The sequence below is a fragment of the Salvelinus alpinus genome, chromosome 6, assembly GCF_045679555.1.
Source record: "Salvelinus alpinus chromosome 6, SLU_Salpinus.1, whole genome shotgun sequence".
Taxonomy (NCBI): Eukaryota; Metazoa; Chordata; class Actinopteri; order Salmoniformes; family Salmonidae; genus Salvelinus; species Salvelinus alpinus.
The window spans coordinates 31,706,554-31,731,061 of NC_092091.1; the positions used below are offsets into that span (position 1 = coordinate 31,706,554).

The following is a 24,508-nucleotide window of genomic DNA, read 5'->3' on the forward strand; positions in this document are numbered from 1 at the left end:
AGTGACGGCATGAAAGAGCACCAGTAAGCCAGTGACTCGGCCCCTGTAATAGGGTTAGAGGCATAGAATCCCAGTGGAGAGAGGGGAACCGGCCAGGCAGAGACAGCAAGGGCGGCCAGGCAGAGACAGCAATTTAATTTTCAACAATGCTGTGATGGTCTCCCTTGTGGCAGGGACTGCTACATGGTTTAATCCGGAGTACACAAACTTGAACACAAATCAACAAGGTATTTAACTGAGGTAAATACTCAATCTTTATTTTTTGTAAAACTATACACACAATCATTTCGTCAAGGCCAATTGCACTGCATCCTGTAGCGACAACACAGAGTCAAGAAGCAGGTGAGATGTTTAGTAAACCAAAAATGGAACGAGACAACATAACAGTAGTGTCTACTTATAAACACAGGAACTATACTGACTGGGGAAGTACCTAAGGGAGTGCCAGATATAGAGGTAATAAATGAGGTAATGGAGTCCAGGTGTGCCTCATGATGACGTGCACGTAATGATTGATGCCAGGTGTGTCTAATGATGGATCCCAGGACCGGTGGTTAGTATACTGGCCACGTCGAATGCCGAAGGGGAGGAGCCGGAGTAGATGTGACATCCCCTGGATTGGACTCCATGGTGTCTCAAACTTACTGCGGGGAGAATAGAGGATCATTATAATTTAGTGTGTTTTACCTCTAGCTTTGCATGTTCTCTGTAGGTACAGGTGCAGCAGGGACTTGCTGTCTCTTACACTCTTCACACACATGGTGGCAGTGTCTAAAAGAGACAGAGGATCCTGCTAATACTTAAACTCACCAACGTTAGCTTTATTTATTTATTTAATTTTTCAAAAATATCTTTTTTAAATGTATTATCCAAAACATACAATATACTTGCAGTGAAGTCGCTCAACAACTACACCACACCAGTCATCCAACAGACTCCCATTCAGACGTTAGCTTTATTATCACGCACACACCAAACACCATTCATGTGCCTTAACTTTAACATACATGATAATCCACTGGCATGTTAAAGTTTAAGCCACGATAGCTGATATTGCACTTACATACCTGTCACCCATGGAATGCTAAAATCAACATGTATGCCCATTTGTTTATCCAGCAACTCAGCATCTGCCACCATTTAGGCAGGGAGCATCAACTCCACTGAGGCCAACAGGCCCTTTAAAGTTGCGTAAAAAGTAATGTGTGACCATGTCACCATAGAAACCAGGTTTCCCCAAACAGTATTGTGAACAGACATGATGAAACCTGCTGTATTGACCTCTCTACTTCCTCCCAATGGACTCACGACTCACCTGCAAATTTTGGGAATGGGCCAAGTTTCTTCAATACATATTAGAAAGTGCATGTTTGTTTGTGTAACAGCTGAGTGGTAATTCCAATATTACTTTTGTAATGTCAGTGTCTTACCTTTGTAGATGAGCCCCCCCAGTGACAGCCATGCTTCCCAGAGAGAGGGGAAGAGCTGAGAGGTTAGTAGTGTCATACTGTATTATTTGTTGGCAGTTTGGTTGATGTTCAGCTTTATTTACATCATACCTTCTCACTGAACTTCCACTGTAATGGAGATCATTAACCCCTTTGGTGACTGATGGTCAGAAAACAAGGCATTAAAAAACGTCCAAAGTCCTCTTGTGAACAAACCCTTTGAATACGGGCAATTATACAAAAACCACAGTATTTGCAGACTACTGTTCATCACTGAGCAGAGCAAAAAAGGAATGAGTATGAAAGAGGAAAAGAAAGACATGCGCATAGACAGACACACACCAGGTTGACCCCCCATCATCAGTCACCAACAGCGTCCAGCAATTTTCAGGTCTGAGACGGTTTGGAATGCAATTTTCAGGTCTGAGACGGTTTGGAATGCAATTTTCAGGTCTGAGACGGTTTGGAATGCAATTTTCAGGTCTGAGACGGTTTGGAATTCAGAAGGTAGAATGTGAAAACATGCCATTTCCAGGGAAAGGGGCTTGATTAAATTCTCAGGTCATTTATATTAATTTTACTTTTGAAAAAATAATAATAATAATAATAAAACACCAAATATGTTGCTGTAGTTTGTCCATAAATCATAAAAATGTTATACTATTTGAAGTTTACATTAAACTATAATATTTATTAGGTACAAACACAGTGTCTGTGTATATGTTTTTGTGAATGTGACAACATTTGTGACTCCACGGATTACATTTTTGACCTGCTTTTTTATGTATTTGTGATTTGCATTACCTTTGTGATTTGCATTACAAATTTGTGAGTTGCGTTTTACGGATCAGTTTGTGCAGATTAAGATATTAATGTTTTAGACACGTTTCATGGGAACATTCATGTGTCCAGTTCTCTGTGGGGTAGGAGAATATTCCATCAACGTCTCACCAAACATACTTAGAACATGGTTGCCATGTTTTCAGAATATAAAATATGAATGTTTGTGGCATATTGTATCGGCGGTCACGTCACCACTGAGGGAACGCAAAGCCCGCACACATCATTTGGAAAGCAGGAGATTCCAGCTCATTGCACTATACTTCATGACTAACTTGAATAAATTAAGAATTTATGTTTTAAAGAACAACTGTTCTCTTTAGTATTTCTTAGACAAGAAGATACAATATGGTACAATGACAGAACTCGCCTTTGACTCATCCATGATCGAGTTTTGGTCGAAAATTCCAGATGACACCAAGAGGCTTCACGTCACTAGCTAGCTGACGTAAACTCACCCCATTCCGTACAAATGTGCGCAACCGCAACATTCAAACGAGGCTACAAAGAAAACTAATGGGACTGTAGCGACTGTGTTGACTTCAAAATCGGGGGTGTGAACTAGGTTCCTATTCAAGCGTTGATCGACATGGTAATGGCTCTATAGTACTGGAGAAAAGTTTAAAAAACGGACCCTCCGTTACATCGTGACGTGTCATGTCGTAACGTACAGCACGCATAAAGCAACTATTTCTGTCTTACAATCTCTCTCCACCAGGTGTAGCACTTCTCTCATCGTTTAAAAACAAGAAATGGACAGTGACGGGGGTAAGGGGGGGATATCTAGTTATTTTTTGCTTCATCATTGCATGCGATCATCATTCTCAAAGCCGCTGTTTACTTCTAAGATCACTTTAGCACCGCCCTAAAAACCAGATTCAAATTCGACACAAACCTTCAAATAGGTATGTAATGACACATTATATAAACTCTTTATAGTGTTTTATTTACATTTTAGAGGCGATAAGGTGATAAGTTGGACAGATCGAGTGAAAAAAAGCAATTTTCCCACAACATCTCTCCTTCTCACTATCACGCATTAGGTTCGCTTCCCCACCCGCCATTTTTAAAAAGACCCGACGGGGCTCATTGCCTGCTTGAATTATGCAGAAACGGGCAGCGTTTAGGTCATGTAATTGATAATGTTGGAAAGGGGAGAAATTGTGCTTTACAATGGTATTGACATTACAGTTGATCTGGAAGTATTACGTTTTTGGGGCGCTAAAATAAGGGCAATTGTACGGACCAAGGCGATGTACGAGTTTACGTTAGCTAACTAGCCATTGGGCTAGCAAGACTATCTGAGGTAAAATTAGCCACAGAGCGTGCAGTGCATGTAGCTAGTTGTTTTGCAGTGCTAGCTGGCTAACGACATGGAGCAGCTAAAGCCTCCGCTAACAACTCAAACATTTGGTTGCAATTGCAAAGAAGGGTCTAGCATACACACCACCAAGGGTACAGAGACTGTTTCTGAAACTTCAGAAATACAACTTGCAACTCCAGTACAGGCCAGGGTAAGAATTGGTAGTGGCAGACACATTGTCCAGAGCTTTTGACAGCTCAGAACCAAACCAGATATACGAGCAGGATGAGACCATACATGTAAACCTTAGAGAGTTGCCCAGTCTCAGATGAAATGTGGACAGTTATTTCACGTGCTACTGCAAATGATTAGTGTTTGCAAAAGATGATTCAAACCATAACATGCGTGTGGTCTGTACAAGCTATACCATACCCTTATGGTCAATACAAGGATGAGCTATCTGTACTTTTAAGATGGTCATACCAAGGATCATTTAGCTATTTGAATTTTAAGACCCCTTAAGGCAATGTTTCCCAAACTCTGTCCACAGGACCCCAAGGGGTGCACGTTTTGGTTTTTGACCTAACACTACACAGATGATTCAAATAATCAAGCTTTAATTATTTGAATCAGCTGGGGGTCCCGAGGCCCGAGTTTGGGAAACACTGCACCTAACCATTGCTCAATAAGTTTTATCTTAATGGCATGTGTTTATTGGGCCAGAATAGTTAAGCCCTTTCCAGAAGTAGCCATAAAGCCTCCTCCCTAGGCACTTATGTAGATCTGAAACAACTTGATGTAAGCAATAGGGTGAATGCACTTTGAAGTAAATCTCAGCCATAGGAGGCGGCTGATGGGAGAACAGCTCACAATAATGTCCAGAATGGAGCAAATGGAATGGCATCAAACACATGGAAACCATTTGTTTGATACCATTCCATTACTTCCACTCCAGCCATTACTACAAGCCCATTCTCCCCAATGAAGGTGCCACCAACCTCCTGTGAATTCTCAGCCCCTTATAAAAGTAGACTCAATCAAATATTTGATTGATCATAGTGATTAAAGAGTATAATTAAAACAGGTTAATATGCCCCACCAACATTAGACAACGGCTATAGTTCTTGCCCTTAAGAAAAAAAGAGATCTATTCCTACTTACCCCATGGTCTCAACACTTAGTTTTCCTCAACCCACATTGGCTCTTTGCTTTGTTTTCATCTGTATTTCTGTCATGTTCCACGGGCTCTGGTTGTCTGCTCTATATTAGCATTCATCTTGGGGCCAGAACAAGATGGCCCTTGTGTATTATGATCAGCATCAGCATTATGATTATCTGTGACAGACTTGGTATCACGATTATTGAACTCTTAAAGGCTCTGCATGGTCAATATTTGTCTGATGTGGCCCTACAGCATTTACTGCGATGCAGCCTCCACAGACTTCAGGGGTTTCATACTTCTTGTTCTTAGCGGAGCAGAGCTGTGAGTATTTATTCAGGATGAATCGCACCCTCCTACCGTCAAGCAATCATGTCAATGCGAAGCTATACGGAGCCCTCTGCATTGTTACAACATTTGAGAGGCGTAGGGTGATGCGGTACGGAGCATGATTTGGCCTCTGCATGCCTCCGGAGGCTCCGCAATTGCGTCACACTCTCCATTCAAAGCCTCCAACCACATTTTTGGATTAAGCATAAAATTGGCTGTTAACCCTTCTACAATTTATGCGGCTCCGCGGAAATCTAATTAACATTAAAAAAAAATCCCTATCAAGGTGTGAATTTCTTAACAGGCCTCGAAGCCATGCCAGGACCATCAGAAGCACCAGCCCCGACAGTAGGTCAATTTACTACAGGTACATCCATGTAAACTTCATCAGTCTATTCTGTAGTTCTAGCAATCTGTTTAACAGCCTTTGCATATGATACATCATGACTGATCCTATATCTCTGAGCTTCTCTCTGTACCTGGCATCCACCAAATGCTGCACTGTGTTGCTCTCCCCCACAATTACAGCACTTAACCACATTGCTTCCACATTCACCGTAATCTGAGCAGCTACATGTCCCATTCTCTGGCATTTAAAACAACGCAGTGCATATTGGACAAATTCTCTAACATTGAAACTAAGGCATCCTATCTGTATTTTTCCCAGCAAGACTTTCTCAGACTCGCCTCCATTTCCGACCTCTCGTTCCCTCATCCAAAATCTTTGCCGAGGACCAGCCCCGCCCACTTGTGAGGGGAGTTCCTTACTAATTAGTGACTTTAATTCATCAATCAAGTACAAGGGAGGAGTGAAAAACCCGCAGACACTCGGCCCTCCCTGGAATGAGTTTGACACATGTGCTCTAGGGCATGTGCTCATTGGGCCAGTATAGTTAGACCCTGTCCAGAATAAACCTTAACCCCTCCTACCTAGGCACTAGTGTAGATCTGAAACAACTTGATAGGTGTAAGCAATAGGATGAAGGCACTTCGACGTAAATCTCAACTCTGTTAAAAGTTCACTCAAGAACACGTTGACGTAAATCTCAGCTCTGTTGAAAGTACACTCAAGAAAATATTTATTGATCATAGTGATTCAGGAGTATCATTAAAACAGGTTAATATGCCCCAACAACATTAGACAACATTAGACAACTCCCTTAAATTGTTGAAATAAGTATATCAAATCAATGATGAGAGAATAGTTCAATTAATTGATAACTGACACAGACATGGTGGTGTTGAAGGAACATCTGAATGCTGTGAACCAAGAGGTTGTGAGTTCAAATTCCAGGTGAGGATATGTTGAATAATAATTACTGTATAAATGAACATGCATAATGTAATCATGTACTGTATGTCAAATATGTAAGTTGAAAACACTATGTTAAAAGCAATGTGTTTGTGAGTATCCCCAACCTTGCCAACTGACAAAAAGAGCTGTGAATGGATCAGTGGTTCACTAATCAGGGCCTTGATGGGCTTAGCAACAGTAACAATGCGTGCTGTGTAATGGAAACACATTTTTGGGGATAACTTTCCTTTGGGACCATCAGACAACGTCCTGACAACTGATACACAGAAATGTTCCATGAAACGTTAGCCTGACGACTCACACAAAATGTTTCTGCTGCTCTGTCATTCGCAACATATGTTAGTCTGAGACTGCCATCATTGAAGTTGTTTGTGGTGACGAGGGGCGTTCTCAGAAGGTTTTTGCTAACATAGAAAGAATGTTTTCATAACTAACAGAAAACTGGACACTCAAACATTAGGGGAACATTACGAGTAACATTACAAAAACGTTCTCTCGCCCCCTATAATTGTTAGCTGGGTGGTTGGCTAGCTAGGTTAGTTGGCTAGGCTAGCTAGCAGGCTAAAATAACTAACTTTAGCTGGCTGGCTGGCTAAAATAACGGCATATGCCGGTAACATTATTTGATAACTGGTTAGATGGCATTATGTATTACCAAACTGGTTTACTTGAATGTAGCTGTAAGCTAGGTGTTGATCGCAACTGGCTGACTTATGCAATGCTAACGTAACATTAACAGGCTGGTAGGGCTAACGTTAGCAAGCTAGTTGGCAAGCAACTTTGCAAGCTGATTTGTAACAATAAATTAATCCCTCTCTGCCAACGACCTTGTCAACCACTTTGAAAAGAAGGTTGACGACATCCACTACTCATTCACTCAGCCTATTGAGTCTATGATCTCACTCACACAGAACTACCCTACGCCTTGACTTCTTCCTCCCCTCTCTCCAGATGAGATCCTGCGACTAGTAAGGTCTGGCTGCCCGACAACCTGCCCGCTCGACTCCATCCCCTCCTCCATTCTCCTGATTATCTCTGGAGAGCTTCTCCCAATCCTCACTTCCCTCAAAAACTCATCCCTGCCCACTGGCTGCAGTCACTCCCCTCCTCAAGAAACAAACACTCGACTCATCTGACGTCAAAAACTATAGACCTGTATCCCTTCTTTCTTTTCTTTCCAAACACTTGAGCGTGCCCTCTCTGATCAACTTCCTCATTATCTCTCAGAATGATCTTCTTGAGCCTAACCAGTCAGGCTTCAAGACGGGTCACTCAACCGAGACTGCTCTTCTCTGTGTCACAGAGGCTCTCTGCACTGCCAAAGCTGACTCTCTCTCCTCTGTTCTCATCCTGCTAGATCTATCCGCTGCCTTCAACACCATGAACCATCAGATCCTCCTCTCCCCCCTCTCAGGTCAGGGCGTCTCAGGCTCTGCACACTCTTGGATTGCATCCGACCTGGCAGGCCTCTCCTACCAGGTGACTTGGAGAGAATCTGTGTCTGCACCACGTACTCTCACTACTGGTGTCCCCCAAGACTTGGTTCTAGGCCCTCCTCTTCTTTCGATACACCAAGTCACTCAGCTACATCATATCCTCACATGGTCTCTCCTATCATTGCTATGTCGATGACACTCAACTACTTTCTCCTTCCCCCTTCTGACACCCAGGTGGTGACACTCATCGCTACGTACCTAGCAGATATCTCAACTTGGATGTCGGCCCACTACCTCAGGCTCGACGAGACGGAGCTGCTCTTCCTCCCAGGGAAGGCCTGCCTGCTCAAAGACCTCTCCATTACGGTTGACAACTCCACAGTGTCGCCTTCCCTGTTGTTCTCTGCAAACATCTGCAAACATCAAAGCAGTGACTCGCTCCTGCAGATGTCGCTTTGAAGAATCTCAAATAGAATATATTTTGATTTGTTTAACACTTTTTTGGTTACTACATGATTCCATATGTGTTATTTCATAGTTTTGATGTCTCCACTATTATTCTACAGTGTAGATAATAGTAAAAATAAAGAAAAACCCTTGAATGAGAAGGTGTGTCCCTTGACTGGTACTGTATATGTATCTCTATCGCTGTTTATAGAAGACTCACTATGCATCCTTAAATGGCGATCAAGCCACAAAGGGGGTCTAGTGTCTGTTGAGTTTGTGTAATAAAGGAACAAGCGTTATTATGTAATTGCTTGGATTAAAAAGTTCAGTCCCTTTGACTTATTCCACATTTTGTTGTGTTACAGCCTGAATTCAAAATGATTAAATATGTTTTTTCTCACCCATCTACACACAATATCCCGAAAGTGAAAACATGTTTATAGAAATTTTTGCAAATGTATTGTAAATGAAATAAATAAATATCTCATTTACATAAGTATTCACACCCCTTTGCATGCCACTTCAAATTGAGCTCAGTGTCACGCCCTGACCATAGTTTGCTTTGTATGTTTCTATGTTTTGTTTGGTCTGGGTGTGATCTGAGTGGTGTGTTGTGGGTGATTGTTCCTGTTCGTGTGTTCCTGTGGTTAGTGTTCACTATTTCGGGACTGTTGCGTCTTCGTTTATTTTGTCAGTTTATTGTTTTTGTTCTTTCTTGAAGTATTCTAATAAATATGAATACTCACCACGCTGCATCTTGGTCTGACATTTCTTACTCCTCGTCAGAGGAGGACGAAAACTACCGTTACACTCAGGTGTATCCAATTTCCTTTGATCATCATTGAGATGTTGCTACAACTTGATTGAAGTCCACCTGTGGCCACTTAATTTAGAAAGAAACATACCTGTCTATATAAGGTCCCATAGTTGACAGTGCATGTCAGAGCAGAAACTACATCATGAAGTCCAAGGAACTGGCCATAGATTGCCGAGATTGTCACACCCTGATCTGTCTCACCTGTCCTCGTTATTGTCTCCACTCCCTCCAGGTGTCGCTTGTTTTCCCCAGTGTATTTATCCCTGTGTTTCCTGTCTCTCTGTGCCAGTTCATCTTGTATGTTTCCAAGTCAACCAGCGGTTTTCCCATTCGCCTGCTTTTTGCATGCTCCTTTTTCTAGTCCTCTCGGTTTTGACCCTTGACTGTTTCTGGACTTGGTACCCGTATGCCTGACTATTCTACCTGCCTTGACCACGAGCCTGTCTGCGACTCTGTACCTCCTGGACTCTGATCTGGTTTTGACCTTTTTGCCTGTCCACAACCATTCTCTAATCCCCTTTGGATTAATAAACGTAAGACTCCAACCATCTGCCTCAGGTGTCTGCATTTGGGTCTCGCCTTGATAGAGATAAAATTGTGATGAGACATACAGTATGTCTGGAGAAGGGTATAAACAATTTCTAGAGTGTTGAAAGTTTCCAAGAGTACCGTGGTCTCCATAATTGAAAAAATATGGTACTACCCAGACTCTGCCTAGAGCTGGCCGTCTGAGCAACCGGGCAAGAAGATGACCAAGAACCCACTGACCACTCTGACAGTACTACAGATTCCTTGGCTGAGATGGGAGAACCTGTCAGAAGGACAACAGTCTCTACAGCACTTCACCAATCTGGGCTTTATGAAAGTCCTTGAGCGGCCCAGTCAAAGCCCAGACTTGAATCCCATTGAAAATCTTTGGAAAGACTTGAAGATTGCTGTTCACTGCTGCTCCCCATCTAACTTAACAGAGCTTGAGAACAATTCTAAAAACTTTGTCATGATGGGGTATTGTGTGTAGATGGGTGAGAAGAAAATATATTTAATCAATTTTGAATTCAGACTGTAACACAAAATAAAAAGGTATGAATATTTTCTGAAGGCACTGTTTAAACAGGTTTGTTGTTTAGATGTGTCGGCTATGTGTGGTACACCACCATGGTCAATACCTCTATATCAGGAGCTCTCTTCCTTGTACTCTTTTCAGATTTGTCTCTGTGGATGTTACGATCTCCATGTTGACACTGGGACATACATCAATCTTGGCCAAGTTGTGTGTGTCTCACCATCTTCTCCCATCAGCTGGCTCTGCCTTCACTGTCACTGTATTCTCCGGTGTTTCAGTGCTCATGATGCCAAATGTCTGGAAGAACCTAATATTTGCTCAAATACTCTGCCCAGATTTCCTCTTGGACCTTAATTACCTAGTCTTCGTTGCTACACGTTTCAATTTACTCTTGTTTATTCCTCGACTACATTGTCCTCCTCACTGTTCCCTTTTTCAATAAACACTGCAGAGGCCCTGGTCGAAAATTCTCTGTGCTATGCCAAACAGCACCTAACCTGTAACGGCTAATTCAGCTTCACATTAGCCCGTTACAATCTGCTAGCTAGGGCAGGTCCAGAGTACAAAGACCTGCTGTGGTCTTAATGAGTATATCATTTAATGTATCAGTGGTTTCAAAAAGAACTCAAGACAATAATATTACAAACATTTGAAGTCGGAAGTTGCAGTTTTTCACAATTCCTGACATTTAATCCTAGTAAAAATTCCCTGTCTTAGGTCTGTTAGGATCACTTTATTTAAGAATGTGAAATGTCAGAATAATAGAGAGAATTATTTATTTCAGCTTTTATTTCTTTCATCACATTCCCAGTAGGTCAGAAGTTTACATACACTCAATTAGTATTTGGTAGCATTGCCTTTAAATTGTTTAACTTGGGTCAAATGTTTATGGTAGCCTTCCACAATCTTCCCACAATAAGTTGGGTGAATTTTGGCCCATTCCTCCTGACAGAGCTGGTGTAACTGAGTCAGGTTTGTAGGCCTCCTTGCTCGCACACGCTTTTTCACTTCTGCACACAAATTTTCTATAGGATTGAGGTCAGGGCTTTGTGATGTCCAGTCCAATACCTTGACTTTGTTGTCCTTAAGCCATTTTGCCACAACTTTGGAAGTATGCTTGGGGTCATTGTCCATTTGGAAGACCCATTTGCGACCAAGCTTTAACTTCCTGACTGATGTCTTGAGATGTTGCTTCAATATATCCACAATTTTCCTCCCTCATGATGCCATCTATTTTGTGAAGTGCACCAGCCCCTCCTTCAGCAAAGCACCCCCACAACATGATGCTGCCACCCCCGTGCTTCACGGTTGGGATGGTGTTCTTCGGCTTGCAAGCCTCCCCCTTTTTCCTCCAAACATAACAATGGTCATTATGGCCAAACAGTTCTATTATTGTTTCATCAGACCAGAGGACATTTCTCCAAAAAGTATGATCTTCGTCCCCATGTGCAGTTGCAAACCATAGTCTGGCTTTTTTATGGTGGTTTTGGAGCAGTGGCTTCTTCCTTGCTGAGCGGCCTTTCAGGTTATGTTGATATAGAACTCTTTTTACTGTGGATATAGATACTTTTGTTCCTGTTTCCTCAAGCATCTTCACAAGGTCCTTTGCTGTTGTTCTGGGATTGATCGCACCAAAGTACGCTCATCTCTAGGAGACAGAACGCGTCTCCTTCCTGAGCGGTATGACAGCTGCGTGGTCCCATGGTGTTTATATTTGCGTACTATTGTTTGTACAGATGAACGTGGTACCTTCAGGCATTTGGAAATTGCTCCCAAGGATGAACCAGACTTGTGGAGGTCTACATTTTTTTCTGAGGTCTTGGCTGATTTCTTTTGATTTTCCCATGATGCCAAGCAAAGAGGCACTGAGTTTGAAGGTAGGCCTTGAAATACATCCACAGGTACACCTCCAATTGACTCAAATGATGTCAATTAGCCTATCAGAAGCTTCTAAAGCCATGACATAATTTTCTGGAATTTTCCAAACTGTTTAAAGGCACTGTCAACTTAGTGTAGGTAAACTTCTGACCCACTGGAATTGTGATACAGTGAATTATATGTGAAATAATCTGTCTGTAAACAATTGTTGGAAAAATTACTTGTGTCATTCACAAAGTAGATGTCCGAACCGACTTGCCAAAACAATAGTTTGTTCACAAGAAATTTGTGGAGTGGTTGAAAAACAAGTTTTAATGACGCCAACCTAAGTGTATGTAAACTTCCGACTTCAACTGTATATTATATGCCATTTGCTTTCAAGTCACATGACTCTTGCCACATAGCTGTTGTCACACAAGGACAACTATACATCAAAGAGATATTTGAGTCACTGGGAATAAAGTCCAGCTCAGTAAATGTAAATGATTTGGGTGTGCCAGCCTAGTCTCATTTAGGTGTTGTCCTCGGCTGTATTTACCAGACTGATGACTAGATTGCAGGTGTTATCGCCCTCTTGTGGTCTTGAAAGGATCTGATTGGAAACATAGGGTCTTTTATTGTTTATTACTCTGATCAAAAATATAAATGCAACATGCAACAATTTCAAAGATTGTACTGAGTTACGATTCATATAAGGAAATCAGTCAATTGAAATAAATTCATTGGGCCTTAATCTATGGATTTAACATTACTGGGAATACAGATATGCATCTGTTGGTCACAGATACCTTAAAAAAAAGGTAGTGGCGTGGATCAGAAACCCAGTCAGTATCTGGTGTGACCACCATTTGCCTCATGCAGCTCAACACATCACCTTCGCATAGAGTTGATCAGGCTGTTGATTGTGGCCTGTGGAATGTTGTCCCACTCCTTCAAGGGCTGTGTGAAATTTCTGGATATTGACAGGAACTGGAACACGCTGTCATACACGTCAATCCAGAGCATCCTGAACATGGTCAATGGGTGACATGTGTGGTGAGTATGCAGGCCATGGAAGAACTGGGACATTCCAGCTTCCAGGAATTGTGTACAGATCCTTGCGGCATGGGGCCGTGCATTATCATGCTGAAACATGAGGTGATGGCGGCGGATGAATTGCACGACAATGGGCCATTCATCCTTGAAGGTCGCTTTAGAAAATTTGGCAGTACATCCAACCGGCCTCACAACTGCAGACCACGTGTATAGCGTCGTGTGGATGAGCGCTTTGCTGATGGCTTATGGTAGAGAAATTAACATTCAATTGTGTTTTTAACAAAACTGCACATTTTGAAGTGGCCTTTTATTGTCCAGCACAAGGTGCACCTGTGTAATGATCATGCTGTTTAATCAGCTTCTTGACATGACACACCTGTCAGGTGGATGGATTATCTTGGCAAAGGAGAAATGCTCACTATCAGGGATGTAAACAAATTTGTGTACAACATCTGAGAGAAATCCTTTTTTTGTGCGTATGGAAAATGGCTGGGATCTTTTATTTCAGCTCATGAAACATGGGACCAACACTTTACATGTTGCGTTTATATTTTTGTTAAGAGTAGTTAAGTTCCCAGTAAGCTACAGTGGTTACTCTAAGAAATATTTCACATATGATTCCAAGAATATTTGAAGCACAATTTAAATATGAATACTAAGAAGTACAACCCCCTCTCATTACATGACTTAACCTGCTTATATTATCCTATGTTGAGTCAGAGATATATACTGTATCTATGATGAGGGCCTAATATATCTCCCTCTGACTCATTCACCTTTCTGCTATCAGAGGCTTTAAAACTACAAAGTTTTGTCCAAGTGTTGGTGACCTACCCTGCTGATCTTTATTTACAGGAAATAATGAAGTGTTGTAGATATGTCATTGTTTACCCAGGTTTGCAGTTTCATTTGAAAATCACAGAACAACATATGCCCTTTTGATTAAAATGTGTATGTTGCTTTATTTGTCCCATTCTAACCCATTAATCCAGGTGACAATTCATTATGTTCTTATTTTCCCTCTAGTGAAGCACTGTAACTCAATCTGTATTGACCTCTCAGTGCTCTACCCCTTAGTAAATGCCTCCTCCTCCTTGAACCCCTCTTGTGAGAACAGGATGTTTTCCCTGCAGTTCTGGTATGTGACTGGGAGATCCCCACAAAGGCAGCCCTGTCAAACCCATCACTATAATGTAGTTATATAGGCTGACCTATTCCAGCAAACTAATGGGCTGCTCTTATGTGGAATCAAGCAGCACCTATTCTGCAAAGGTAGCTATGAAATGTAAGTCCTTTGAAATGAAAAGTACATGGCTTTTTAAGTTCCATACATTTATGAATTTGAGGCCAGGCACAGAATGTTACAAAATTGAGCTTTACGCATTATGCTTGTCAAATATGTTGCAGAAACATGGGATATCAGAATATCATTTTGAACTTGAGACAAAAAACAACTAATTCAGATAGGGAACAATAAAGAAAATCACGCCCTTCTGTAACAGTTTTCTGTGTAACCAATTGTATTTTACAACAACGTAGTTGCTTATGACTGAAGGTAATTTTCACCATTCACAAAGTGTATTGGGAGGTTCCTAATGCGTGAACCGGCCAATGAAGGTCCATCGTGGGTTGGTTTTCGTTCTTGCACGAGGAAATTCCGATTGGTGAGGGGATTCGATTAATGCTCAGGGTATTCCCCGGGTGAACCGGCTTAGCGTTGATTGCGTCCATTTGGAACCGGGCTGCATCCCGGGCATGAGCCGCGTGCCCCGTTTTGGCCGGCGGAGAAGTCGGTTCAAAACAAAAGTGACGTCGGGTTAAGGTCATGGAGTAACGAGTATGTGTTTTCACCTGCAAAAGTGATTGATTAAGATAAAAACGCTTTATCTGCCGTCCTAATGAAAACCAGTTTGAAAATTCGAGCATATATTTTATGAAAAATAGATGTTGTATGTTTCTGAACGATGCTGCACTGTTCACAATATGACTGAGAGGCGCAGATTACGGTTTGATTTGAAAAGAGCGTGCCTCGCTCACCGGTTTTGCCTGGTCACGTGTTGGGCCATAGTTCGGTTCAACCCGAGGCAGCTTAATCGAACTCTCCCATTGATATACGTAGGTACTTTTCCTAGCCAATGAACCTCAGCGGTGGGATGGCCTGGTTTGGAATTTTGACCTCTCACGTTCATCCAAAGGAGGGTCCAAATTCTTTGTCTTCAGATTTCCTACATGACACCAGAGACAGCCTATTATGAAGGAGTAGGGGTGCGGCTACTAGGTTCCTCGTCCACCCAAATCATCTGTGGGCATTGGTTATGTTGACATGTCCCGCCTACTGGCCGGTCTGCGGACTTCACACAGGCAGTTGTGTGTTTCATAAAAATGCACTCTGATGCGGCAAGTAAGTAGCTATAGTAGTGGCTTTTGGTGTGTTTAGGCTCCACGTATTGATAATTTACGTAACAGCGACCGGATCTATTGCATCTATCTGTTTATCTTTAGATTTAGCTGTTTATCGAGTGTCTAATAGAGGTATGTGCAGACTATCTGTCTATTGCCATTCTCTTTGTATTTCCAAGTGTTGTCTTGGGGCGCAACAAAGGGACTGTACTGTGTTATTGCTGAATGTACGCACTTTTTGTTGACTTATTGTTAGGACAACTAACGTTGCAAAGGCTACTATTCGGTTGAATACATCAGCTAAATATGTCATTATTGTCGACCTATTATACTGCTATTTTGTCGCTTATTTAAGGACGGGAATGAAGTGCTACTGCAAAGCAACTTACACTTGGAACAGTGTTGTGTAGGCTAAATAGGTCAGTTTTCCAGTCAACTGCGGAAAATTACAGAGGATGAAAATTGTGACGCAGTTCTGTAAAATATATTTCTATGCTTGCTGCAATAGAGCTGGCGGACTGCGCGTCATATACATCAACTGTTGCAAGAGAACCATAAGATACTTGCATGCACTATTCCATAGGATGTAACATTTTTGTATCGATATAATATGCATTCATCAGTTGGGGTGAGTGTCAGGAGAGGGGTGCAGAATGAAATGTTAATTTCTGAGGGTGGGAATTGTAGTCTAATTCCACTCTCCATTGATCAAGATCTTAGAGCTTTGATCCAGGAAATGGACTACAACAACCACAATGTCTCCCTCTACTCTCCAGATACTTTGTAAACTCTGTGCAAGTTGTGTCTGTATTGCTATTTTAAGTAGTCTATTCAGTTAGCGCTATCATGAGGTTCGGGCCTTTCGTTGATCTAGGCGTGTGAGCGTTTTGACTATAGAAACGGATTAAAAGCGAAAATGACACTTCTTTGAGCGCAGATGAGGAGATTACATGTTTTATTGGAAAGGCCATGTCGGCGTGGTGTTTAATCATAATCGACCACTCTACTTTTTTGTCTGGCATTCTGTGAACCCTGTTACATTTGAATACAATCCTCTTCTGTCAATCCTGCTCATGATCTGACTGTAGACTACTGTATTATATTACTGTATTCTAATGTATCTACGTAGCTACAGTCCTTCATACCTCTTTCTGGTTCGTATTAGGCCCACTGAACGATTATAACGGCTCAGCATAAAAATGCATATTTTATTGTCAATCCCATCACGATGAAAGGCATTGATTATGTGCAGTTATAGCTGTTTGACATCACTATTTAGTCATCCCAACTATTTTGATACAAATTGTGAAGGTGATTAAGATGGTTGTACATGCATACCTTCTCATTCCTATTGGCTGAATGCAAAGATGTGACCCCTATGACAGAGGGAGGAGCATGATGATGTAGGCAGGCTGTGGGTAGCAGATGGTGAGTTCGCCCAGCTATCAGTGCCCTGGGAAACCTATGTTTCTCTGAGAAGCAGATCATTGTTTAATATTGCCTACTGTTGCGTGTCTGTTCCATATCTAATGTATGTAATGTAGTGGTGTTACATTTAGAGATGTGCTGAAATGTACTTTTCCCCCTTTAGATTTTCAGCTGAACTCCCATTTTTCTACACTGGCCAGCATCCACAAAATCTACCACACCCTGCACAGGCTGGTAAAAGCATTTTTCCCTCATACCAATATGTGTTTTTCATGTGACATATGAGTACCAGCCACCTGTTCCAACAGTTTACTTTATGGAGTTACTCTGGCAAAACGCTAAGAATTTGATCATGGACATTTACCCCTATCTACAAATTAATCCTAGTTATTAATGAGTTATAGACATGGATGGATTTTTCTATTCCTGGATGGATACTTAAAAGGGATTAATTCATCCTTCCTCTCATCCTATTTCTCTCCTCCCTCTCTCTCTGAAATAATAACTGCATCTCTAAAGGTTACAAGCTTGAGGAAATGAGAGAGCAAGCCTCCCCTCACACCCTACCCCTGCTCACTGCATGCGAACGTCGGTGCTGCTGTGTGTGTGTGTGTGTGTCTCTCTTGGTGGGGGTTGCCTAATATAGTTCCATTTATCTCTCCACTCAGAACCTGACGGAGGACGTTGGACAGGACGGTCACTCCACAGGTACCGACCCTGCCTGCACCTTAATGCAGACCCACATGACACTTACTAGCTACGTTTCCATCCAATTGGCGGCAGGTTTTAACACAATATTAGCATTTTCCCACCACAGATGTGTTTCCATCTAATTGATTAAAGGCTGTGCGTGATGACGTAGTGCACATGAAAATAACTTTTGCTGTTAAATTCCCATGTACCAAAAGAAAAAGACAAGTTAAATGGGTTTCTATTGAATTTTAAACCCTACTGATGGTTTTGTCACAATCCTTTTGGTTATATAGCGAATGTTCCCACTCTGGCCTTGGCAAGTTCGCTCTAGCCAACAGCTCACAGATACAGTGCAGGTATAGCCTACATGATGAGATTATTATGGACAAAAAGAGCAAGATTATATTTATTTGTCAAATGGCAGTAAAGCATTGATCATCATGTCACCAGAATAAGACCTTCCATATTTATTGAAAGGAGCATCAAGCTCATCACTGTGCTCTTTCATCAACCTGTGAAGTTCATCATAACTTATTTCATCTGTAGCCTAATAAACTGCATGCTTTCCCAAGTCGTAGTGGGAGGACCACACAACATATCGTCGCGTGACTCCCAAGTTTACTTCGATGTGATGGTTATTTGCACCTAAAGGCATTTCCACCGCCATTTCTCACATAATACATTTTACCGACGCTAAAAGATCCCATCTTGTCCAGCGTGTTTTGTTTTGTCGACATTTGGAAAGTTTACCGACAAAATTTGATGTTTCCATCACGTCCTGTCAAAACATTTTCTATCTGACATGTATTTACTCGCATAAAAAGGTTGGATGGAAACCTGGTTGCTGTTCTCTATATCTCTCTCCTCACTCTCTCTCTCTCCTATTGTGTTTCTCTCAGCCTGCCGCTCCAGAGCCATGCCTCCTAGGAAAAAGAGGAGACCCACTACTGGAGATGATCTGTCAGCTAAGAAGAGTCGCCAGGACAGGTACTACCAACCTGGTACACCAACGAATGCATCCATTAGATCAGGTCTTACACAATAAGAGGAATTATATCCAACAGTCTTATTCAGATTCACTAATCACTCGTGGACAGGCTACGTAACATCTGTCAAAAGACTGGGATGACTAACACCTCGATCACACCGACCGACAGTCATTGCATTTTGGTACACCAGAAGTACATTCATTTCCAATGGAACGCTGTGTTTGCCTTGCAGCATTCCCTTGCGGAGGCAGTTGCGGTGCGTTCTGTGTGGTCTATATATCCAACGTATGCATCAAATTGTATGCGTCGGCTTGACAGAAATAGTAGCAAAAGGTGAATGTTGAACTTTTGTTGCACACATATCCAGTAAACATTTTTGGATTACATAATAAAAATGCTGTGTCATTTAATTACGCAGCGTTGACGCAAAGACACTGTCAGTCTGATCGAGGCATAGCGAGTAACAGTTATTCATGTGCGCAGGTTTTTCGTCACTGGCTATTTGAACAAGTCTTTATTTAGCGGGTGTGTGTGTCTTTTCAAAATTCGCAAGAGGAGGGTACATTTGACCCCTAGCCTGGCATAGAGAGGCGGGTGGAGCTACCATCCTGCTTTTGCTCCTCAGTCTAGTATATTTTTCTCATACATCTCCCCCCAGAACCTAATCCAGTATGTTACGCAATTGCGCGCAATTTTTGTTCTGGATTTTCAACTGTTCACTGAAACGGTATGCATGTGTGATGACACGTGATTTGTCTCCCCGGTGGATTTGCATACTTCATTGTCAGCTTAGAAATCCAAAAGAGCAGCAAGAGGAATTTCCATCACATAGCTCATCCAATAGTTATTTGTCAGGATTAACTTTTTTCTACATCGTAGTGTGTGATATGCTCCTAGACGGTAGGATTTTAGGTCACACAATGTATTCCCAGCACCCGCAGTAATGTGTGAAATATGCTGTGTGTGCAATGCCGTAGATTGTCTGAATGGTATTTTTCAAAATGCAGTGTTTTTAGAAAACATGAGGCACCACAAATCCGAGAGGAAGAGACCTTCTCCAGTAAAAGATGTCTGGAGTGGTTCTATGAGTACGCAGGTGAGACACAAGGTTTGTAAATATACATTTTGCAATTCTCTATCAGTTTATATAAGCACACATAATGGTGTAAATACCTTTGTTACTCTTAGATTTGGGTTTTCATGTCATAGTTGAATTGTACTGTGTGAGAGCTGTGAATCGGGCATCATTGATTGCTTCATAAAGGATGTCTCTTGCTTGCTGAAATGATGTCATAGATTAATGTTTTGTGTTTGTCACCTGCAGGTGGGATAGGGTCATAGAGAATTGTTACGTATGTATGTACGCATTGTGATTGTAATTTTTGCTGTGATGATGTCAGAATACTTTGTTACCTCATTCTATGTCATAGAATTCTATGACATCATAACAATAGCGATTACAATCATAGTTTTCGTGATGTGATGTCATAATAGGGACTGCTTTGACCTCCGGATTATGACATCACACCATGTAAATATAATAGAATCTCTATGGTTGTGATGTCATAGCATTGTTGTGTCTGTGGCATACTATGCTGTCATAATATCAGAGATTAATCCTATGTGTTTGTTTCTGGTAGGAGTGGATGATGTCATAAATAATGGCCCTGTATATATGTGTGTATCTTTGATAGGCTGTGATGATGTCGTGGGGCCAGAGGGAATGGAGAAGTTCTGTGAAGATATTGGAGTGGAACCAGAGAATGTAAGGATGGCTAGTCATGTCTATGTAGATGGGTGACATTTATAATCCATCCACATGTGCATGCACTTGGTTGTTATAGTTGGGTACAACTCCATTATTCAGAGATGGCACAAAGATGAAAATGACTAATTGAAAAGTAAACATCTCAAGCATTTCATGGTGTTATAGCATATGAGTGTATGCTGTTCTTTGTGAACAGGTGGTGATGCTGGTTTTGGCCTGGAAGCTAGATGCCCAGAGTATGGGCTACTTCACCCTACAGGAGTGGTTGAAAGGCATGGGCTCCCTGCAGTAAGTCTCTGCTCTCAGTTTGTGTGTTTTACTGTACGTGTGTTCTGTGTGTCTCCCTACTGTTTGTCCTTTTCTAGCTGTGCCATGTACAAAATGGTGCTGACCCCAGACTGGGTTTATAGTCTGCCTCCGTCTGTATAGTCTACTTTATAGTCAACAGTCTGTACTCTGTCAGCTGGGACTCTAGTCTGTCTCTAACTTGTCTCTCTGGCGTTGTCAGGTGTGACTCCACAGAGAGGCTGAGGAACTCCCTGGACTACTTGAGGTCTGTCCTAAACGACACCACCAACTTTAAGCTCATTTACAGATACGCCTTCGATTTTGCTCGGGTGAGTGAGGCAAAGCCGCATCTGCAGTATTCTCACTAGATTTCCTCTGACTGGGATATTTATTTTGACTGGTATATTTATTTGTTGATGTTTAGATTCAACACACGAAAGATGACAGACAAATGAAACTATTACCATTTGTAGAAATTAACACAAGGGATAAGTGACGTCAGGTAGGAAAGTAAGTCTGTGCTGTCAGCTTTCAGCTTAGTTTTGAGTGTCAAGATCATTTTCTTATTCGTCTTGCATGGCTGAAGCTCTCCTCGTGAGTACTGCTCCTTCTATTGAGTCAGTCATATTTAACCCCTGACTTCTGAGACATCTGTTAGGGCTTTATTCAATCTGTAAAGCTGAGGCGTTACAGACTCCGCAAAATACATTTAAAGGTCATTTCCGTTTGAGCCGACATATACAGCGTTTACAGGGAAGGCAGTCTCCGCTAAAGCGGGAACATTGCCTTTAGATTTCAGTCACGCTGTAAAGCTGAATTTCCGTGATACTGATTGAATAGAGACCTTCATTTCTGATTTTGTAGGAAAAGGACCAGAGGAGTTTAGACCTGAACACAGCCAAGTGCATGCTGGGGCTTCTCCTGGGGAAGACGTGGCCACTGTTTCCTGTGTTCAATCAATTTTTAGAGGTATGGTGTCTAACCTGTGTAACATTCAACTTGATATAGTACATACAACATTTGACACGGGTTTTGTCACTATGTATTGACTGCCTGTCCTGTCTGTCTGTCATTCAGCAATCCAAGTATAAGGTTATCAACAAAGACCAGTGGTGCAACGTTCTAGAGTTCAGCAGGACAATCAACCTAGACCTCAGTAACTATGACGAGGATGGAGCCTGTAAGTGGACACACACACACACTAATACACAATCACTCATTCCCTAAGTGGTACAGGGGATCAGTGCTCTAACGTTATCCTTCTTTTCTCTCTTCTTTTGTCAGGGCCCGTTTTGTTGGATGAGTTTGTGGAATGGTACAAAGAAAGAGAGATGTCATAGCATTAGGTACACTGCAACAAAACCACATTATAATACAATGACGATGACAAACGGTTATGAGAAAACTAAAAACAAACAATACAAAATGGGAGAGGTGCTTGTCAGTGATGACAGGTGGTGCATCCAGGTAATGATAGCGATATGGTTTGGGGGGGGGGGGGGTTTAGGTGCAAGCCGCTCTGGCGAGATTAGGATGTAGGTCACCATGGAGACACAAACCCTCTCCAGGTAATGATCCCTACCCATGTTACATTGTGGGTAATCACACGGCGAGCCCCAGTGGCGTTGCGCCCCCTCACTGTGATGTCATATTGCTGCGTGTTAGGATATCGTGTTCTCATGAGTGGCTAAATGGTTTTGTGTGTGCGAGAGATCCACTCTTGAACCCTTTGCTCCCGTTCGGAGGAATTAAACCAACTAAATCCCTCCATTTTGAACGGTTGGTCTTAGTCTTAAAAACAAGGTCATTTTGACCCGGTCACATTTGAATATTGCATATCTGTGCTTTGAACTTGATCTGTGCTTGTCTCTTTATAACCTACAGAACCCATCATTTCTATCAGTTTTGTCCTGTTTGGGTTGAATTGGAATTCTTGAAGAAGCACACTGTCAAATGGCTGAGTGTTACAGTAGTTGGTCTTTTAGTCATGGTCATTAAAGCTGTTGTTACAGGTGGATGATGACACCTGTACAGTTTACTGTGATGAAGTCATTTGTGCCAGTGCTTTTTGAGCCCCTTTTTTTCCATCCTTAGTCTTACTGTGATACCAGCCTGTGCTAAAGCTTTGTAGCCCCCTGTGAAGGCTTCAGATTACCTCATACCACAACAACTAACCAATCAGCAGTGCTGCTTATTAACTCTTATTACAGTGCAGTGGTCAGTCGTTAGTGGACTGGCCAGCATCCATTGGTTATGTGACCAATCTATGTTTCTAAGCTGTAGGTTTTTAAGAGTTTTCTGTGCCTCTTTAACAATTTATAGAAGTCACTTTACTTGCTCCACACACACACACACAGTGGTCAGGGATACGTTCAGGATTAAATTAGACTGTTTGGCCTAAGTTGCAAGTTAAAATAGAAACGTACCTCTATTTTTTCTTCATATCTGGCATATTGCTTTGGTCTTGTCTTCTGTTATGTCCAGTTTCATCCATATTACTAACGAGCCTCTCTCTCTCCCCAGTACTGAGAGTGTTATAATTGGAAGACTGTTTAAGGCCTTTGAGGAATAGGTTGTGTAGGGTAGGCAGGCTGTACATTAAGGGGAAATCCAATCCCAGCATGCATGCATTGCCATGTATCATTCAAGAGGTCTCAAAACCATGGACACTGACGGGTTAGATTTAGAACCCGGTGGTGATGCAAAGGTGTTCTTTTTGCCTAGCGTAGGGCTAATGTTCTTGTAACACATGTAAACTTTTGTCTCTAGCTGTGATGTGACGCTCAATTGTCATGAGAGTGAAACTTTGCATGCATGCTCTCCATCAGAGCCATCTGCGAATGGATGAGATTTTTGAATACTTATTTTATTGTTGTTGTTTTTGTACAGGAATTTGTGCAAGTGTTTTTGTGCTTCATTTGATATCCTTGGTCATGTTGTCTTAACGCTTTATGAAAACCATGACTGTGTATATGCAGAGCTGGAACACACATGCAACCTCATTTGGGGAAGTTCCATCCTGCATTGCCCAACCACTCCCTTCTAACACACACACAAAGAACCACACTGTTAGTCTCTCAAACAAATGGACATGAACTGAAATTAACGAAGGTTTGAGAAATTGGAGAAAGGAGACAAGTTTTGTGCAGTGTTGAAGGTGTGGTGTAAGAATGGTATCAGGTCATATGTCAATCATTTATTGGTCAAACCCAGTGGTGTCTGAACTAAAGCATGTACAGTAAATGGTTCAATTTCTGAAGTAATAAGAACACATGATAGCTTCACCTATCAGTTATCCATGATGCTTTGACTGTCAGTAATCAGTGTATTTGTGTATATTAGGTTTTGGTAGGAGATGGAGCTAGTTGCTAAACTGCTCACTAATCATTTGCACAAAGTCTAATTCTGATGGTATTCTACATTGGTATTGCAGGAGGAAGAACAACTTTGTCCTGACTGTATGTACAGTATGTATGTCTGTTTTCACTGTAACCTATCTCTACGTATAAATGGGTTTATTAACTTATCGTTGTCTTTCATTTTTGCTTTACCATTTTCCTTTACAGAACGATTGTGAACAATTGTTGTCAAAGGATGTTTCATTCTGCGTTCCTAAATTGCACAGGATCATATTTGGTCCCTCTACTGTAGGGCTAATGTATTTTTGTTCTGACTTGCATTACCACAGTAATAACTACATGTGCTGTGTGTGCACCTTATTATTCAGGTATCCATAGAACAACAGAGACAAAGGCATCACAAACACAGTATGGGTTACTTTCTTTACAGGTTTATTTATGATGCATACCAACGTGGTCTCCGAGCATTTCGTATGATATGTTATGAATTTCAATTCATACAATATGTTACG

The 24,508-nt window shown here is 41.7% G+C and overlaps 1 protein-coding gene and 1 long non-coding RNA gene across 8 annotated transcripts; one reads left to right on the forward strand and one right to left on the reverse strand.

Moving 5' to 3' along the window:
* Window positions 1-230: 230 nt before the first annotated feature.
* Window positions 231-9,143, reverse strand: LOC139577832 (uncharacterized). Its single transcript, XR_011675426.1, has 2 exons — window positions 9,025-9,143; window positions 231-644 (listed from the first exon to the last, which is right to left on the reverse strand). It is a non-coding gene; the product is annotated as an uncharacterized lncRNA (long non-coding RNA).
* Window positions 9,144-15,351: 6,208 nt separating this feature from the next.
* Window positions 15,352-24,163, forward strand: LOC139578565 (DCN1-like protein 4). 7 transcript variants are annotated; one of them, XM_071406345.1, is made up of 11 exons: window positions 15,352-15,472; window positions 17,063-17,133; window positions 17,568-17,607; window positions 18,492-18,579; window positions 19,589-19,689; window positions 20,276-20,346; window positions 20,546-20,637; window positions 20,858-20,966; window positions 21,502-21,606; window positions 21,715-21,817; window positions 21,922-24,163. In XM_071406345.1, the coding sequence occupies exons 1-11, from the start codon at window positions 15,454-15,456 to the stop codon at window positions 21,975-21,977; spliced, it is 855 nt and encodes a 284-aa protein (XP_071262446.1). In that variant the 5' UTR covers window positions 15,352-15,453; the 3' UTR covers window positions 21,978-24,163. The 7 variants fall into 7 exon arrangements, with proteins under 7 accessions (XP_071262446.1, XP_071262447.1, XP_071262448.1 ...); XM_071406346.1 differs by having other exon boundaries at window positions 19,589-19,677; XM_071406347.1 differs by having other exon boundaries at window positions 15,467-15,603.
* The last annotated feature ends 345 nt before the right edge of the window (window positions 24,164-24,508 follow it).

Bases quoted from the DNA above. Each gene is read 5' to 3' on its own strand.
- LOC139578565 (XM_071406345.1), top strand. The intron at 17,608-18,491 runs GTACCGACCCTG...TGTTTCTCTCAG, and splicing joins ACAGGACGGTCACTCCACAG to CCTGCCGCTCCAGAGCCATG. The intron at 19,690-20,275 runs GTTTGTAAATAT...TATCTTTGATAG, and splicing joins GTACGCAGGTGAGACACAAG to GCTGTGATGATGTCGTGGGG.